Genomic DNA, 19,782 nt, shown 5'->3' on the forward strand with positions numbered 1-19,782 from the left:
AACTCTTAATCAATGTGGAAGGCAAGGACTTAAATCTGCGTTATAACCTTACTCTCGTTTATGGTGCTTTTCTGGTAATCTTCCATAACTGACTTCCCCCACCCCCAACATCCTCCTTTGTCTTTAGCTGAGGATGGTATTTAAGGTGAGAACTTCCACCATTTTGGGGAATTACTCAGTTTTTCTGGGTCTCTCCTGTGTATACGTGTCACAAAGCTTTGTTTAAATTTTTCCTGTTATTCTGTCTCATATGAATTTAATTCGTTGTCTGGCCAGAAGGACCCAAAGCAGGTAGAAGAAATGTCTTCCTCACCTACACTATTCATGGAGGCTAATTCTTCACTCACTGCAAACTCACCCTCGACTCCTCAAATAAACAATTGACAACCACTGTAACATCTGTTGACTCACCAAAAGCCACGGAAAACCATTCAAAATCATTTGCTTGGTTTTTAATTGACTGTTGATGTAGTTGCCAATGTCCTCAACTCTTTGAGCAAGTGTTGTCAATGAAGGCTAACAGTCTTAAATGAGTTTATTTTCTCTAGACATTTCTTTACTGCTGTAATCAAATGTGGTTTAACTAACTCAACATAGTTAAGTGGCTTTCCTCGCTTGGCTAGCAAATGAGCCATTCAGAAACCTACTTTGCACACAGCCTTATTTTCGATTTTTATTTTGAAGAAATTCTGTCATGATGAGATATTTCACTTTAAAATTTCTAATTTTCTTGACCACTTTTTTACCAGGAGTTAGAAATAGTGTGATGAATGCTTAGTCTGGAAATGTCAACCCGTATTGTATTCTTTTAGCACAACTATAGTTTCATTGCATAACAAATACAAGGCTGTGCTATCTCATTTGATAACAAAATAATCCACTCTCCATAGTGTCTTAACAGTGTGACATTCAAAGTTCACTTTTCTATTCTTTTCTTGTTTTGACGTGATGGATATGCGCTGGTAGTAAAAATAAAATAAAGTGTTGTGGTATGGTATGAAGCATCTAAAGGGAAACTGTTTCTCTACTCACGATACTTATGACACCAAATATGTGGGTTTTCTACATCAAGCAATTCTGTAATTCTGTGTGGGAACCAGCTGGGTGTCCTGCAAGTCAATTCAATTCCGACACTAACCACCTGGAGTTAACACAGACCCCCACAGGCTAAGGGCTCAGTCCCACAAGACTGCCCTCCTCCTTCAGATGCCAACTGCAAGTAGTGGGCTCCCAGGTTACCTACACTTCTGTCTAACTTGGCAACAAATTAGGGATTTCCACGACCCTATCCTCAGATTTGATAATTTGCTATAATGACTCACAGAACCCAGGGAAACACTTTACTCACTGTTACTGATTTGTTATAAAGGATACAAATGAACAACCAGATGAAGAGTTACATAGGGTGAGGTTTGGAAGGGTCCTGAGTGCAGGAGCTTCCGTCCCGGTGGAGGTGGGGTGGGCCACTCTCCCAGCTCTTGGACGCATTCACTAACCAAGAAGCTCTGTGAATCCTGTAGTTTAGGGTTTTTATGGAAGTTCCATTACATAGGCACCATTGATTAAATCCGTGGAGGTCAAGAGTAGGGCTGAAAGTTCCAGCCCTCTAATCATGTGGTAGGTTGCTCTGGCGGCCGTCTCTCGTCCTGAGGCTGTCTAGAGAGCCAGCCAGCCCCCTTGCTAGCGTAAACTCAGGTATGGTTGAAAGGGACTTATTATGCATAACAGACACTCCTCTCACCTCTGTCACTCAGGGATGAAGACCATGTGTGTGTTTATATAATATGTCTTTTATATCACAACATCACAGTGCATGCTTGAAATGCCACTAAATTGTAACTGCCCCATTGGGACAACCACAGGTAATCCATATGCAAATGAACATGGCTGTGTTCCATTAAAACTTTATGGACACTGAAATTTGAATTTCATATAATTTTCATGTGTCATAAAATATAATTCTTCTTTTGATTTTTTCCCAACTATTTAAAAATGTAAAAGTAATTCTTTGCTCACAGGCCATACAAAAACAGGTGGTAGGCTGGATTTGGCCCAAGGGCTGTAGTTTGATGACCCCTTTTCCAGTCCTTAGCTATCTGTCCTGTGGTCAGAAAACCTATCTCCTTCCATCTCCTCTTTGAGGGTGGGCTCTGCCTTCGCCCAACGCGCAGGACCGGTTCCTGGAGGTGTTCTAAGGAGCACGGCGATGACGACCGCCCGTCGCTCCCACTGCCCTGGGGGTTGAGGGCCTGGAGCTGCTCCACTGCAGCCACCCCTCTGCTGCAGGGGCCTCGGCGCTGGGTCCTGGGTGCTGCGGGGCATCAGTGCAGGGTGGACTCCGAGCTGCTGCCTGTGGAAGACTGGAAGGGACGCCTGCAGTCCTCTCCCCAGGCGGCGTGGGGTTACTTTCAAGGGAAAAGCCCCTACTCTGTGGTGCTGCGAGCTCCCCGTCACGTCACATCTGGAGGAACATCATTTGCTCTTAGGTCGCTGGGAAGTTGACTGACAGCCTGCACACTTTTTTCCCAGGGAGGCAGCTTTTACCCATAAAGGGTATTCAGACTTATTTAGCTGGCCCCTGTTTTCAGAAATAATTACAGGCCAGTCCTGAGTGGGAAAAGGAAGTGGCCTGTGCGGCAGGACGTTGAGAATCCAGTCCCAGCTCTGCTGCTGTGAGGCTGTGTGGCTTTGAGTAAGTCCCTTACTGTCTCTGAGCTTGGCTTTATTTGTGGGTGAAATGAGGGGCTTGGGCTTGTTCTCTCTACAGCTCTCCTACAGAGTGTGTCTGACGCCAATCATGAGGGACCAGAGAGGAGTAGACTTTTAACATTTATACTTGCGGTCGAGCTTTTATCTTTGTTTTTATCCAGACAACATCAAAGCCAGTCTTCCCTTTCAACTTTGTCTGACGAACATTTCCGTTTATGTGGTGTGGGTTGAAGAGGCTCAATAACATTCACGTGCGCTCCATCCAGATTTGACATTTGTTAACATTTGAGATATTTTCCTCCTCCCTTCCTTTATATATACACATGGTGTGTGTGTGACATTAACTGTTGGAATGTAAGTTGCAGCCACTGCGACATTTCACTCCTAAATTCTTTGGCATGTATCCTCTAAGAATAAGGACATTCTCTCACATAGTCATAATTTCATTATCACACTTGAAAATGGTAACTACATCATCTGACACCTTGTTCATATTTACATTTTCCCAATTGTCCCTAGAATGTTTGTACGGCCTTTTTTGAGGAAGTGCTCCCATTACTCATTGGCCGTCAGCCCTGCCCTCTTGACTTCCCTCACAGGCAAGTGTCGCCTCTGTCTGGGAGGCACCAGCCCCTGCCTTGGCTGCAGTGTCTCTCTGGGCCCCCTCCTGATCCATCACCACACCTCATCTCCTATGGCTCATTCAGAGATGAACTAGACAGACTGCGCTGGAGTCCCTCAGAGGTGAGGGTGGAGACACGACGAGTGTACGGACGAATTGTCATCAGATAGAACTGACACAAGCTTGGGGACATAGGTGGTGTGCTTTGCAGAGGACAGAGGGCCTGTTTGCATGGGGTAGCTGGGGAAGGCCCTGAGCCATGGTGAGCGCTGTGTGCGGCCCCAGGAAGTGTGGGTGGGTACACTGCAAAGACAGCCGCCAGAAAGGGCGTGTGGGCAGGGGCCCCAGTGGTGAGGGCTGGCCGCAGATTCACAGAGCAAACCTGCTGAGCTGACCACATGGTTGAGGGCAGAGGGGAACAGGTTCTGTCATAGGTGGCGATCTAATCCTCCCCACCAGTCCCTCCAACAAGGAGGGCAGCCACAGGAGGCCCATGTGGGGACGAGGCGGGTGTGAGAACTGCAATTCAAGCACCGTTGGGTGCAGGCAGAATCTGCGAGGGAGCGAGGAAAAGGGCTGTGTAGACAGCATCCTGTGGGCCAGTCACCATGTGGCTCAACCAGACCTCATCACAGCCAGCAACCCTGCGAGGGGAAGCGCCACTTCCCCCGTTGTCTGAGGCTCAGGGAGGCCAGATGGCTCAGCTCAGTTCGTTCTCACAGGAGCAGACAGACACCCCCTTCCTCCCTCTCCCAGCTCAGGCACGGTGGGGGTCTCCAAGAAGTGACTCTCCCCTCGCCCAAAGCTAAAGGCCACATCACAGGGAAAAATCAAGGAGTTTAGAGTCTGAAATTTGGATCAAAGATTTTCTTGTGTTAGATGCGCCAGAGACAGTTCTTGGCAGAAGAACCGTGCCTCTCAGTGTCTATAAGTGGGCGGCTGAGGGGAGCAGCGATGGCAAGACCATCTTCCCCCAATCCTTCGGATCGTCGTGAACAATCCATTGTGATAATACCCGGGACTGACTCTATGGATGAAGCCCTATTATGGGGTGGAGGCAAGGAGCAGGTAGGGGAAGAGCGCTGGATTTGACGTCAGAAAATTTCAAGACCAGGTTCTGACACTTGAAGGCTGTGTGATTTAAGCCTCAGCTTTCAAACTTACAAAATGAGGCTGAAGATATCCAATTTTCTTTGAAGGACTGTTGTGCAGTGCAGATAAGATGTTGGTGAGAGCACTTTGCAAAGGATACTGGAATTCAGGCTCGATGTGGGAGCCCTAGGCCAGGAAAGGGTGCACAGTTCTTAGGAGGAGGGAGAGCGCGAGCTAATGCGGCCACAGCACACTGAAAAGGACAAAAGACAAAATTATTTGTTGCTTAACTGAAATTCAACTTTAACTGGGCATCCTGTATTTCAAATTTTATTGCTTTTCCATTTACTATATCAACTGTGTTTCCTGCTTCCAAATTTGTTCTATTTGTACCCACAAATAGATAGAATTCAGATGAATCACATTGCTCCTGAGATCTCAATCTTTCTCTCAGATGTCCCACATCAGAATTACTTTGACCTGATAGGAAATTTTTTTTTGCCTTAGAAAATAATTTACAAGCAAAACAGAAAGACACACTCTGTTTTTCTTGAATGGACTAGCATCTTCTCTTTTGCTTTTCATTCGTTGTTCATTTTCTAAGGCAATAGTTTGCAGAAACGTGGAGAAGGATGTGTTATTTTTACCTTTAGGATAACTGTCTTCTTGTTCTGACATGGGAGGCAGCCCTTAATGGATTCTTAATGTTCCAAATGTACTACTTCCCGTGTGCAGGCTCTTGGAGCTGGATCATCCGTCACAAACTTTGGATTTCTGACAACCATTCCACTCTCAGTCACTGTAAGAAGCTGTAGATCTTTATTCTCTATTCATGTCATGTTTTTATTCTGAAAAGTCTCACAGGATTGTTCTTTGAGTTCATCGCTGTGTCTGTAAACATGAGAAAATGAACTCATTTTCTCTGAGGTTCCCATCTCACACGTGGTAGGAGAAGTGGATGGAGGGTCCAGAACCCCTTGTATAAATGTGTGAGGAGAATTTCTCTGTCCCTTCTCTTTTTCTTCTTCTTGAACTTCTTAACCCTCTTTTCATATCTGCTGGGGTACTTTCTTCCGAGGTCTCACTCTTGCCTTGTCATAATGTTTTTATTTGCTATTTAGTCATTCTGGATGACCCTGTCTTAGTCAGCTCAGGTTGCCATAATGAAATACCACAGATGGGTGGCTTAAACGGCAGAGGCTTACTCCTCACAGTTCTGGAGGCTGGAAGTTCAAGATCAGGGTGCCAGCATGGCTGTGTTCTGGTGTAGGCCGTCTTCTCGCTGTGCGCTCACGTAGTGGAGAGAGAAAAAGCAAGCTCTCTGGTGTCTCGCCTTATAAGGGCTCTAATTGCGTCATAAGGGCCACATCCTCATGCCTCATCTAAGCCTGATTGCCTCCAACAGGCCCTATCTCCAGACACCCTCATAGTAGGGTTAGGGCTTCAACATTTGAATTTGGGGGGGGACAGATCATCCATAGCAAGCCCATTGAGGACACAGAAGAGCCAGTGCTTGCTATAGGCTGTGCTCCCCATGGGGTCTCTTGCATGTGCCACCTCCACCTCCTCCTTCCCTGGTGGTGGAGGTGAGAGGCTGTGGTCCACGGGCATCCTGCACTTTTGTCTGTCAACTCTACTCGGGATATGTAACAGAAACACGGGCACTGGATCTTTCCAGGCAAATGCTTATTGTGTATTTCCAAGACAATCCATACTAATATAATAGAGTGTCTGACACATACTAGAGGCTTTTTTTGTAGCCTTATGGAGGCATAATGGACATAAAATAAACCACGTATTTAAGGTATACAATTTGATAAGTTTTGACGTACATATGTGCTGGTGAAACCATCACCACAATCAAGACAACAAATAGAGCCACATCCCCAAAAGTTTCCTCGTGCTTCTAGGTAATCCATCTTCCTTCCCTCCCACCCACAACCACCACTTATTTTTTTCTGTTACTACGGATTAGTTTGCATTTTCTAGAATTTTATATGAATAGAACCATAAAGTGAATACTTTTTTAATGAAATAAAAAAAAAGAAAGAAATTGATGGTGACGTTTTAAATGGCAGTTTTTTTAGTTACAAATAGGATGTGGAACAACTGGAACAAAAGTGACAAGTATTCACGTTTGGAATAGTGGGATCCCTTATTCTAGGAAGAAACCCTGAGTGGCTTGTTTTGGTCATTTTACCTCTGCACTCACTCCAGATGACCTTGAGGGCAGACTTGAAGCTCAGTCACACTCCCTAAAAGAGCAGATCCAGCCGCAAGGCCCCAGGAAGTGACTCTTGATGTCAGAGCAGAGGTTACATCATGGGCTCAGCAAAATGGAAATCATTGGTGTAAGTTCTCCTGTTTATTTCCCCAAAACAAATAGCTGCCTCCTATATCCTCTCTCCCTCCCTCCACCGTACCCCCTCATTCTCTACCTCCCCCAAGCCCCTCTACTTCCCGAACAATTCCTCTCTGATTCTAATTTCCATGCTATATTCAGCACAAAACAAAAATCCTTAGTTAGCCCAATTCCTTCTCCCTAGAACAGTGGTTCTCAGAGTTTGTGGTCCCCAGGTCAGCAGTATTGGCATCCCCAGGGAATTTGCTGGAAATGCCAATCCTCGTGTTTCACCCCAGAACTGTGAATCAGACACTCTGGGTTGGGGCCCAGCAACCTGTGTTTCGACATGGGGGTTGTGATGTGTGCTAACAGTTGAGATCCGCTATCACAGAGTATAGTTCAGAGCCATCTATTGTTACTCAAGTATGTTGCTTAAGAGTGTCATCTGCCACTCTAACAGGCTTTTCAAATAATTTATCTAACATAAATGGGGATCTTCAGTTATGGGGTAGCATGTGGAGATATCTGATGTTTAGAAAATAAGATTTTTTTCCTTTTCATTTCACCAATATAAAAGCAAATTTCAAGTGATGTCAGCATCATGGTGGTGTGAGTCATTCCCTTTGTCTCTCCCCTTCAATTAACAACCAGGAGGACATCCATAACATAGCAAAGATTTCTCTGCACAGCATACAAGACTCTGGAGAGATCCATACATCCATACATCCAAAGGTGAGTGGATTGGATCTCATGGAGGCAGTGGAACTGGGGGAGTAGTGGTGGAAATGGGGGAGTAGCAGCAGTGGTTCCTGTGATTACAGTGGTTCTAGGAGCTGTGGCAATGTCCAAGACTCTGCCTCTCCACCCAGTAGTGACAACAGCACTGGTGATCCCAGCTGTCACAAGCAACAATGATGGCACCAGCATCCCCTCTGGCAGAGGGGATGGAGGGTGGAAAGTGTGTTTTCCCAAATATAGCCACAAGGCAGCTCAGGTAAGAGAGGCCAAACATTTGTTTTATAGTGCCACCTCCAGGAAGACAAAAGAAAGGCCTCTAATTCCCAGCCTATGGAACTGTTAAAATCAAAGTAACAAAGTTCTACTTAAATAAGAAGGGTGTTTGCTACTTCAAATGCACTGACAGAGGCACATCTCATCAAGACCATGAAAAATCATGGTAATATGGTATCACAAGAAGAAAACGACAATTCTCCAGCAACCAAACTCAACCCACAGAAGATTGGGATCTAACGGATAGAATATTCAAAATAGCTGTCATGAAGAAATTCAATGAGCTATAAGAAAACTCAGAAAGGTGATTCAATGAACTCAGGAATAAAATTAATGAACAGAAGAAGTACTTTACCAAAGAGGTTGAAGTTCTAAAAAGAAACAGAAATTCTGGAGCTAAAGAACTCAACAAACGAGATGAAGAAGGCATTAGAAAGCACTGAAAATAGAGCAGATCAGACGGAAGAGAGAATAAGCAATCTGGAAGGTGGGACTCTAGAAATGATACAGGTGGAAGAGGAGAAAGAACTAAGATTTTTTTTAAATTTAAAAAATTTTTAAAACTCTACAAGAGTTATCAGACTTCATTAAGAGAGCCAACATAAGAATAATGGGTACACCAGAAGGAGAAGAGAAGGATAAGGGAGCAGAGAGGATATTTAAAGAAATAATGGCTGAGAACTTTCCAAATCTAGGGAAAGAACTAGACATACAAGTCCATGAAGCTAATAGATCACCTTACTATCTCAAGGCAAAAAACCCCTCTCCAAGACACATAATAATGAAGCTGTCAAAAGTCAATGATAAGAAAGAATCTTAAAGCATCCAGGAGAAAAAAGAAAGTAACCTACAAGGAACCCTCATTAGATTATGTGCAGATTTCTCAGCAGAAACTCTATAGGCAGGAGAGAGTGGAATGATGTATCCAAAGTATTGAAAAATAAAAATTGCCAGCCAAGAATACTCTATCCAGAAAAGTTATTCTTCAAATTCAAGGGAGAAATAAAGGCTTTCCAGACAAACAAAAGCTGAGGGAGTTCACCACCAGCAGACCTGCTGTACAAGAAATGTTGAAAGGAACTCTTCTACCTGAAACAAAAAGACAAAAGTACACAAAACTTTGAGTAAGGTGATAATTAGACAGAATCAGAAAATTGTAACTCTATTTTAGAATAGGATGTTAAACACTTAATAATACCTAATAAAGATTAAAGGAAAAAAAACGTAAAAAATAACTATAGCTACCACAATTTGGTAACAAACTGACAGCATAAAAAAGGGATGATTTGTGACAACAAAAATATAAAAGGAGAGGAGAAAAATGATAGAACCTATATAGGCAAATGAAGATAAGTTGCCATCAGCAGAAAAAGGACTATTTTATCTATGAGATGTTTTATACAAGACTCATGGTAGCCACAAAACAAAAATCTAGAGTAAAGACACAAAACATAAAAAAAGAGAAAATTGAAGAAATCTTCACAGAAAACTGCCAAACTAAAAATGTAAACAGAAACACAAATAAAAAGAAACAATGGAGACACAAAACAACCAGTAAACCAAAGATAAAATGGCGGTAGTAAGTCCTCATATATCAATAATCACCCTAAATGTAAATCGATTAAACTCACCAATCAAAAGGCACAGAGTGGCTGGGTGGATTAAAAAACAAGACCCAACCATATGCTGCCTTCAGGAGACTCATCTCAGATCCAAAGAAAACATAGACTCAAAGTGAAGGGGTGGAAGATGATACTTCAAGCAAATGGTAACCAAAAGTAACAAGAGACTAAAAAAGGTCATTATATAATGATATAGGGGTCAACACATCAAGAAAATACAACACTCATAAATATATACACTCCAACATGTGAGCACCAAAACATACTAAGTAAATACTAATAGATCTAAAGGAAGAAATAGAGAAAAATACAATAATAGTAGAGGACTTCAATACCCCACTCTCAGCAATGGATAGATCGTCCAGACAGAAAACCAACAAGGAAACATTGGAATTGAACCACACTTCAGAACAAATGGACTTAATAGACATATATAGAGTATTCCATTTGACAGCAGCAGAGTACACATTCTTCTCAAGTGCAAATGGAACATTCTCCAGGATAGATCATATGATAGACCGCAAAACTAATCTTAGCAAATTTAAGGAGAATGAAATCATATCAACTATCTTCTCTGACCACAGTGGCATGAAATTAGAAGTCAACAACTAGAGGAAAGTGAGTGAACTTCAAATCTGTGAAACTAAACAGCACACTTCTAAACAACCAATGGGTCAAAGAAGAAATCAAAACGGAAATAAAAAATTATCTCAAAACAAATGAAAAGGAAATCACAACATAACAAATTTTGTGGGAAGCAGCAAAAGCAGTTCTGAGAGGGAAGTTTATAGCAATAAACACATATATTAAGAAATTAGAAAGATCTCAAGTAAACAACCTAAGTTTACACCTCAAGGAACTAGAAAAAGAGGAACAAATTAAGCTTAAAGTTAGCAGAGGGAAAGAAATAATAAAAATCAGAGTGGAAATAAGTGAAATGGAGACCAGAAAAAATAGAAAAGATCAACAAAACTAAAAGCTGATTCTTTGAAAAGATAAACAAAATTGACAAGCCTTTAGCTAGACTAAGAAAAAAAAAAGGAGATTCAAATGAATAAGATTAGAAATGAAAGAGGAGACATCACAACTGATGTTATAGAAATACATAGATTTTTAAGAGACTACTATAAACAATTATATGCCGATGAATTACATAACCTAGAAGAAATGGGTACATTTCTACAAACACACAGCTTACCAAGACTGAATCAGGAAGAAATAGAAAATCTAAACAGACCAATAATGAGTCAAGAGATTGAGTCAGTGATCAAAAAACCCCCAACACAGAAAACTCCAGGGTCAGACAGCTTCACTAGTGAGTTATAGCAAACGTTTAAAGAAGAATTAACACCAATCCTCCTCAAGCTCTTCCAAAATGTTGAGGAAGAGGAAACACTTCCAAACTCATTCTAGGAAGCCAGTCTTACCTTCATACCAAAACCAGATAAGTATACCACAAGAAAAGAAAACTATAGACCAACATCCCTGATGAATATAGGTACAAAAATTCTCAACAAAATATAGTGAACTAAATTCAAGAACACGTTAAAAGGATTATACGCCATGAACAAGTGGGATTTATCCTTGGGATACAAGGATGTTTCATCATATGCAAATCAATAAATATAATTCATCACGTCAATAAGAGGAAAGATAACAATCACATGGTCATCTCAATAGATGAAGAAACAGCATTTGACAAAATACCACATCATTTAATGATAAAAACCTTTAATACATTGGGTATAAAAGGAACATACCTCAACATAATGAAGGCCATATACGACAAACCCAGAGCTAACATTATACTCAATGGAGAAAAACTGAGTTTCCTCTGACATCAGGAGCAACACAAGGTTGCTCACTCTCACCACTCCTATTCAATACAGTAATGGAAGTCCTAGCTAGAGTAATTAGGCAAGACAAAGAAATAAAAGGCATCCAAATTGGGAAGGAAGAAATAAAATTGTCACTGTTTGCTGACAATATGATCTTATATATAGAAAATCCCAAAGAATCAATCAAAAAACAGTTGGAATGAATCAAGGATTTCAGTAAAGTGGCAGATTATGAAATCAACTTAAAGAAATAAGTGACATTCCTTTCCACTAAACATGAAGCATTGAAAAAAGAAATAAAGAAATAAAGAAAACTATCCCAATCACAGTAGCATCAAAAACAATAAAATACCTAGGAGTAAATTTAACCAAGGAAGTGAAATATCCGTGCAATGAAAACTACAAGACTGCTGAAAGAAATCAAAGACACAAACAAATGGAAAGACAGCCCACGTTCACGGATAGGAAGAATAAATATTGTTAAAATGACCTTAATACCCAAAGCCATCTACAGCTTCAATGCAATCTCCATCAAAATGCCAAAGGCATTCTTCACAGAAATAGAAGAAACAGTTCTAAAATTTGTATGGAACCACAAAAGACCCCTAATAGCCAAAGCAATCTTTAGAAAAAAGAACAAAGCTGAAGGTATCACACTTCTGATTTCAAACTATATTACAAAGCCATTGTAATAAAAACAAAATGGTACTGCCACAAAAATAGACACATCAACCAACGGAACAGAATAGAGAGCCTAGTATTAAATCCTGACGTATACAGTCAACTAATATTTGACAAGGGAACCAAGAACACCCAGTGAGAGAACGATATTGAGAAAACTGGAAAAACATGCGGAGAACAATGAAATTGGACCCCTATCTCACACCACTCACAAAAGTTAACTTGAAATGGACCAAAGACTCAAACATAGGAACCAATACCATAAAGCTCCTAGAAGAAAATGTAGGAAGAAGCTCATTGATATTGGTCTCAGCAATGATCTTTTGGACATGACACCAAAAGCACAAACAACAAAAGCAAAAATCAACGATGGGACTACATCAAACTCAAAAGCTTCTGCACGCCAAAAGAAACAACTAACAAAATGAAATGACAGTCTACAGAAAGAGAGAAAATTTTTGCAACCGTATATTGGATAAGGGGTTAATACCCAAAATATATAAAGAACTAACACAATAACAACAATAACAACAAAAACCAAACAATTGGATTAAAAAATGAGCAGAAGAACAAAATAAACATTTATTCAAAGAGGACTTTAAAATGGCCAACAGGCATGTGAAAAGATGCTCAGCATCACTAATCATCAGGGAAATGCAAATAAAAACCACAATGAGATATCACCTGACACCTGTTAGAACGGCTATCAACAAGAAGACAAGAGACAAGTGCTGGCAAGGATGTGGTGAAAAGGGAATGCTTGAACATTGTTGGTGGGAATGTAAATTGGTCCAATCACTATGGAAAACAATATAGAGATTCCTCAAAATATTAAAAATACCATAGTATCCAGCAATTCCACTTCCAGGTATACACTCAAAGGAAATGAAAACAGGATTTCAACAAGCTATATGCACACCCATGGTTATCACAGCATTATTCACAATAGCCAAGATATGGAAACAACCCAAATGCCCATCAACAGATGAATGGATGAAAAAGACTTGGTACATATACAGAATAGAATATTATTCAGCCATGAGGAAGAAGGATATCCTGCCATTTGCAACAACATGGATGGACCTTGAACACATTGTGCTAAGTGAGACAAGTCAGACAGAGAAAGACAAGTCCTATATGATATCACTTGTGTGTGGAATCTAAAACAGTCAATCCTGTGAAAAATAGAGAGTAAAGTGGTGGTTACCAGGGGACAGTGAGTGGAGGCATAAGACTGATAGTGCTTAAGGGTACAAACTTGTAATAACTAATAAATAAACCTTAGAGCTCTAATGCACAGTATAATGAATGTAGACATATTCATTATGTATATGTATATATATTGGATGTACCATAATTATGTGATGTGATAAATAGTGCTACGTTTGCAATCATATTACAATAAATAACTGTATCAAAGTAACATGGTGTACAACTTAAATTCACAAAATATAACATGTCAAATTTATCCAAAAGAAGTTTAATTAAAAAAAGAAAAATAAATAGGGCAAATTGCCATCTACTGATCCTGAGGAAGAAAGAAAGGACCCTTTTTGGTTTGCCAAAACCTGGGCTTTCGATGGGTTAGAGGTCCCTGTGTATCTATTGGCACTCATCAATTTTAGATAGGCAGGAAGGAGCGTCCTGTGACAGACGGATAGAGGCCCACTTCTTCCATCTAAGGTTCAGTGGTGTGAACATGTGTCTGATGCTGGGAGGGGAGCAGTGTGGGCTAGTGCCCTTGGATGCAGCAGGAGTGGGTGACCTGGTTAGGTCTTCAGCAAGCATCGATGCCAGGCCTCCAGTTCTCTTCGGGTCAAAAGCTGTTGGGCCAGCAGGAGGAGGCAACCAGCCCAGGCCCCTTGTCTACAGGACTCAGCCATGAGCAGTGCAGGGTCCCATGGCAGCAGGGCTGCAGTGGCCTTGAGGCCTTGGGTACCAGGGGTGAGATTAACAAGAGATCATTGAGTGTGGCGTCCAGCTCCAAATGACAGTGTTGGGAGGGCTGTTTTAGGATCAAGCATGAGCCACCTTACAGATCTGGGGGTGCAGGGAGGTAACCGTGCTGGAGAGTTGGTCTCCTGCTGATGTGGCAGGTGGGAGCCCGTGCTCTATGATTCAGCTATAGAAAAGAGGTGGGCCATCTTTCCATAGTCACAGGCTGGTGAGGCCTGAAGTATGTGTTACACTGAAAAGGACACAACATGCATTGTGATAAATGTTTCTAAACGAAATCTTACATTTACTCTTGTTATATCATAGGAGGAAGTACTGGACTCGTGGGAGGCTCACAGGGTGGGGTATCTGGGGGCCCTGGGGGTGTGGTGAGTAGCCAAGAAAACCTGGAGACCCTCACAGAGCAAGTCACTTCACTTCTTTTTATTCACAGTCTCCAGGAAGCCAGTTCTTTCAATTACCTGCAAGAAAATGTGCCTGAAAACTTACTTCTATATACATGGGTTGCTTCTAATTTGGAACATGGTCCAGTTGGTTTTAAAAGTACAGATTTATTTTATGTGTTTTCCTTCCCAAGTTTTGGAAGTCTGGTGCACTGGGCAAAACTTATACTCTGGAGCGAATGGCACCTAGGTTTGTGTCCCAGCCCTGCCACTTTCTAGCTGTGTGATCTCAGACAAATTTCTGAGCCTCAGTTTCCTCCTCAGAGAAATGAGACTAATCCCACCCACAGCATGGATGAGCAGAGAAGAGCGAAGGGCCTCCTGTTTGTAAAGAGCCCAGCATGGCACCGGGGACAAATTCAACGCTTGGTAAATGTCTGCTCACCTCCTTTTCTTCCTGTATCCTATTTCGTATACAAATATATATTAAAAAAATTACACAAAACAATGCAACGAGGCAAAAGTCAATGTTTATTTAATCCTGGCTTTGACGGAAGCTAGCTTGCATTTCAGCAGAAAGGTCGTGTTCTTCCCCCGGTGTACGTGGTGCGCATCTCTCAGTGGGTTGCGGTGGAGCGTTACCCAGATGGCCAAGGCGGCAGAGGTGTTTCCTAAATTCCTTGTCAAGAAGCACGTAGAGGAGCGGGTTGACACAGCAGTGGGTGGTGGCGACGATTTTCATGATGTGAACACTTTTGTCCAGGTTGTAGCTGTGCCTGCAGTCTTGCAGGCAGAAGTAGTCTTTGAAAGTGGATAAGCAAAGTGCAACATTGTAGGGTCCCCACATCAGAAGAAAAACAACCATTACGGCAAAAACAAGCTTGTAAAGATCATATCTCCTTTTCCCAAATCTTATTGTTTTTCTCATTCGCACATAGCAAAATATAAAAACAAACAGTGGGAAAAGAAGTCCAAAAATGTTCGTCCTCAAGGTCAGAAAATGCTTCCAGAACGTCTCATCAGCCGGCAGGAAATGAGGTTTGCCAAAGAAGCACTTATATTTCTGGCTTTCCACCTGTGGTTCGTAAAACACCAATTCAGGCAAAGAGACCAGAATAGCTATTCCCCATGCCAGGACACTTGTGATGATGCCACGGGGCACCGAGGAAAGCGTCTCCATGTCAAAAAACACCAGGCACCTTTGCACAGTCAGAAGGGCATTGAAAAATGCCTCACTGTATAGGCCTACAGAGGAGAGCGCTACCAGAATTTGACACTTGGGGTCGCCGAGAATCCCTCCATGGGTGGCAGAGTGAGCCCAGAATGGCAGGGTAAGCAAGAAACACAAATTAGAAACTGCCAAGTTTAGGAAATAGATATTTTCCACTCGTTTTAGTCCTTTATGTTTTACCAGGATAAGCACAACCAACAGATTGTCCAGAAGACTGAGCAGGAACACCACTGTGTAGAGAGCAGGCACCAGCTTGGCTGAGAGAATCTTGGTGTCATATTGGTCGCATTGTTCTATCTTGTTATTCAGATCGTCCTCTATGAGGACATCATATTCATCCTCTGGTGTGGACGTGTAATTAGCCATCTTTTGGCTGCCCTGTGGAGAAATGAAAGATTATTTCCCTTTCATACAGCTGTAGGGTCCTGGAGGAAACAACACCAGGACCAGTGCCCACGCAGCCCTACTTTCCTCTTCTGGTGCTTAATTTCAGCCAGAGTAGGTCTACATCACAGAAGCTTAAAAATAAACATTTCTTTAACACCTCCCTTCTTCCCGAGCGCGTGCAGTTCTGAAGCCCGCAGGCGCTCAGTTGTGTGCTAATATCACAGGGAAATAAAGGAAGCGTGACACGTAATTCTCTTAGCAGACCTCAGTTCTCTCATAGGACTTAATTCTGTCAGTAAAAACAAGACCTGCTTACCTGAAGACACGTAAGAAAACACAGAATTAGAGAACCAAGTCCCGTGGTTTAGTTGGACGAAATTAGTGTCCGTTGTAATTTCTACATTTCTAAAAAGTTTGCTCACCCCCTGAAACAGCTTCCTGTGACAGGCTGAGAGGTCTGAGTTCTTCTCTCGAAAGATATAAACAAACGTTTGCAAAAGTGAAACCATCCTCAGCTTCCATATGGACTAACGGGTTAAATACACAGATGGACTTACCGCTTGCCCCAGTTCCTGGGGGGAAGGGCCTCCCAGCCACCATCCGAGTCGCTGTGGGAATGGCCCGGACCGTTGAAAGACTGGCTTCCTTCTGAACAGACGGTCCTGACCTCTAGGGGCGAGAGAACTCACGTTGATCCCCTGGGAGCTCTACCCACCAGTCATGGCTCTCGGGGACTCCCCGAAAGAAAGCAACTCGAAAGCTCCCCCAAACCCCCGAGCGTTTCTTAAGCCTCTGGGAGGAACTAGGAAGTTGTTTTCTCCTCCCGCTTCCCTGTACCCCGCCTCTGACTTCCCCGTGGACTTCAGACAGTCTCCTCCTGGCCGCTCTAGATAAGGGAACTAAGTTACTGCTGCTCCTCAGTGATACTAAGGGTGTGTAGGAAGGCACTGCTGACCTTGAGCACACTGAGCAGGCAACAGCTAGCAGCTGAGGGGAAAATGTCACATGGTGACTGTGCACTCAGACCTGAGGGACCTGGTGCTCATTGCAGCATGTCATCAGCCTTAGCAGAAGCCCACTCCCTGAGTGGACATGGGCATCGAGAATGCGCAATGAGAACCACAGTGAGCCGCGTGTGCTTGGAATTTTGTTGTCACTTTTGAGAGACACTGCGTTTTGGCTGAGGCATGGGGTTCCAAGAGAGGATTTAGGGAAAACAGAAGCCACAGAGTGATGTCAGTTGCAAGGGGGGTGCAGGAAGGGGCCTTAGTGCCAGCGAGTGTGGGGTGGCTGTGGGCATTGATACTGAGGAGAGCAAGGAGTTAGGCAAGCTCTCAGGAGCTAACCCTGCTCCAAAAAGGAGAACCCAGTACCAGAAAATTCCATGGTGAGGACACGGAGGCGTCATCAAGTCAGGGCTGCAGAGAATGTGAGGGGAACAAGTTCAGACTGAGGCTGAAGTTGGGGTGAGGATTGAGGCCAGGGAGAAAGGAAATTGAGGGAAGAGCCCAGATTTGGAGTTGTGGGAGGAGGCAGCGTGGAGGCGGGAAAGGGACTGGGGCGGTTTGGAAGAAGGACGAACTGAGAAGAGGAACTTGCAATAACTGAAAAACCTGTACAAACTTCTCCCGAATCAACTCTTTGTACCTGTGATGGACGTAATTTGGGGACCAGTCTTACATATCGGTTAGCATTCATATCGCTGGTTAAATAACATCCTGTTAATGCCAAAGATGTGTTTGAGATAGAATTCAAGACAGAATGTGGATCTACTAGAACAGAAATAGAAATGAGGAAACTATCAAGAGAAAGGAAAAATAAAAATAAACAAAAAGAGCTCGGATGAGTATGTGTTTAGCAGTAAGTTTAATTCAAAGAGAAATGCAGTGATGTTCCTCCGTGTGGCGGGGTTGGTGTTGGTGGGAACCTGGGCTGTGACTGCTTCCCAGCAAGTTCTCTCCCAGCCCTTCTTCCCAGCCTGGGCTTCTCTGAGTGAGTGAGGGTCATTGTGCCTGGGAAGCTCTGCCTACTGGTGGCAGCCACAGCCCTAGGATCAGCAGTGGTCCCTCCTCCTGGGGCTCCACATCCCGTGTGAGGCTATTTGGAGCCACATGAGGACACCACAGAACCTCGAGAGAGGAGGTGATGGTGGCTCATGCTGCTTTACTGCCTGATGCTCACTGGTCAGTTCCAGGCAAGGGGATGAGAGTCAAGTCAAACTTTGAAGCTGGGGAAACCCCATGAATATACATACTGCACATGATGTATTAAGTGGAGGAAAACAGCAGCAGGCAGGTACCTCACATATGTGACAGAAAATCATGTGAAATTTGAAGTTTCCAAAGAAAAACAGTTTTGTAAATTCAGAATCACCCGAACTTCCCAATATTCATATAGCCTTCACTTTCAGTATTATTTTATTTTGGCTTCATTCCCAGCATTCTGTTTATCCACACTCAGACCACTGGGGTCTTCCCTTTTTTAACTGAGATATAATTTGACATATAACATTGTGTAAACTTAAGATGTACAACATATTGATTTGATACATGTATATTGCAATATGATTGTCTTTGTAGCATTAGCTAACACCTCCGTTCGTCACCTAATAATCATTTCTTCTAGTGGTGGAAACAATTAAAATCTATTCTCTTAGCAAGTTTAATGTATACGGTCCAGTTTTGTCGTCTATAATCACTGTACTGTGTATTAGATCTCCAAGGCCATGGGATGCTTGAAACTTCTAAATTGGTAGGAAGGAATGGTTTAGAGTTCTGATGTTGAGGAAAGAGGAAAGTTACTTACCATTCTGACATCTGGAACTATAATAGAGTCATCGTTATTTGTGAAATGTCACCATCTGTGGCTTTGGCATGTGACTCATAAACGTTACGTCTGAGGGTCTGAGTTCCTCTTTATCGCTAGAATTCAACTCCAATTTCAGTCTAGGAAACTATCACGTTATACGCTCATTCTTCCATACACGTAGATCTCTCATTTATTCAACAAATTTTACAGAGTGCCTGGCATGTGCACAGCCCTGTTCTAGGTGCTGGGGATACATGGATGAACGAAATAGGCAACCATCCTGACCTTCATGGCACTTACATGCTACAGACAAGGACAAAATAAGCAAGAAAATGGCAGGGTAGAAGGAGACAAGTTCCGTGGAGAAAAGCAGAGCAGGGACGGAGACTAGGCAGGGCCAGGGCGGTTCAGGTTCACATTTTACACAGGATGGTCAGAGAAAGCCCTGCTCACAGATGAGCATGGAAGCAGCAAGTGATTAGGTCCAATAACTGATGCTAATTATCTCATCCTTTCTTGATACTCAGTTCTTATATCAGGGAGGTTGGAAAACACACCTAGTTATGACTTTAGCAACAATTTCACAGAAGATGCAGAAATATTCTTCATGTGACATCGGCCCTCAATAAAAAAGCAAAAAATACAATGCCCCTGTTATTAATTCACTTCCTTTCAGCTCCTAACGCATTCTGCTTTTGCCTTGCTCTGTGATCTTAGAGCTGAAACCCGTAAACATTTCTTCTTTGCCAGTTGACGTAGAGTCACAGGAAGAGGCAGGGGCTTCTCATGCTGGTTCCGGGATTTTGCTGTTTGTTTTTGCTCCTTGGGGCGCCTGCCAGCGCTTTGTGGAGACCCAGTGGTGCCCACCCTCCCGTGAGTCTCATGGGGAACGCTGCCAGGCAGCTTCCTGCTCACCAGCCCAACAGCAGCCCCCTGGCAAACTTCCTGACAAGCCGATGGGCTGCAGTCACACCCTCTTCACCAAAGCCTGAATCTCAGCTTTAGGAGGGAAGACATCTGCCGAGTGTGCTCCTTCTCGAGGGGTCTGCCTCAGCCCAGAGACTGCTCCCCACATCCGCTATCCCGACTCCTTAATCC

General features: G+C 43.0%; 1 protein-coding gene across 2 annotated transcripts; it reads right to left on the reverse strand.

Annotated features, from left to right (window-relative positions):
• Positions 1-14,769: 14,769 nt before the first annotated feature.
• Positions 14,770-16,913, reverse strand: CCRL2 (C-C motif chemokine receptor like 2). 2 transcript variants are annotated; one of them, XM_008543837.2, is made up of 2 exons: positions 16,434-16,913; positions 14,770-15,867 (listed from the first exon to the last, which is right to left on the reverse strand). In XM_008543837.2, exon 2 carries the CDS (start codon positions 15,853-15,855, stop codon positions 14,794-14,796), a length of 1,062 nt encoding a protein of 353 aa, XP_008542059.1. In that variant the 5' UTR covers positions 15,856-15,867; positions 16,434-16,913; the 3' UTR covers positions 14,770-14,793. The 2 variants fall into 2 exon arrangements, with proteins under 2 accessions (XP_008542059.1, XP_008542060.1); XM_008543838.2 differs by lacking the exon at positions 16,434-16,913 and adding an exon at positions 16,193-16,419.
• Positions 16,914-19,782: the final 2,869 nt, after the last annotated feature.

Source organism: Equus przewalskii, chromosome 15 (assembly GCF_037783145.1).
Source record: "Equus przewalskii isolate Varuska chromosome 15, EquPr2, whole genome shotgun sequence".
In the NCBI taxonomy this organism is placed as follows: Eukaryota; Metazoa; Chordata; class Mammalia; order Perissodactyla; family Equidae; genus Equus; species Equus przewalskii.

What these genes read in the sequence shown, in the direction of transcription:
- CCRL2 (XM_008543837.2), bottom strand. Translation starts at nt 15,855, where the DNA reads ATGGCTAATTACACGTCCACACCAGAGGATGAATATGATGTCCTCATA.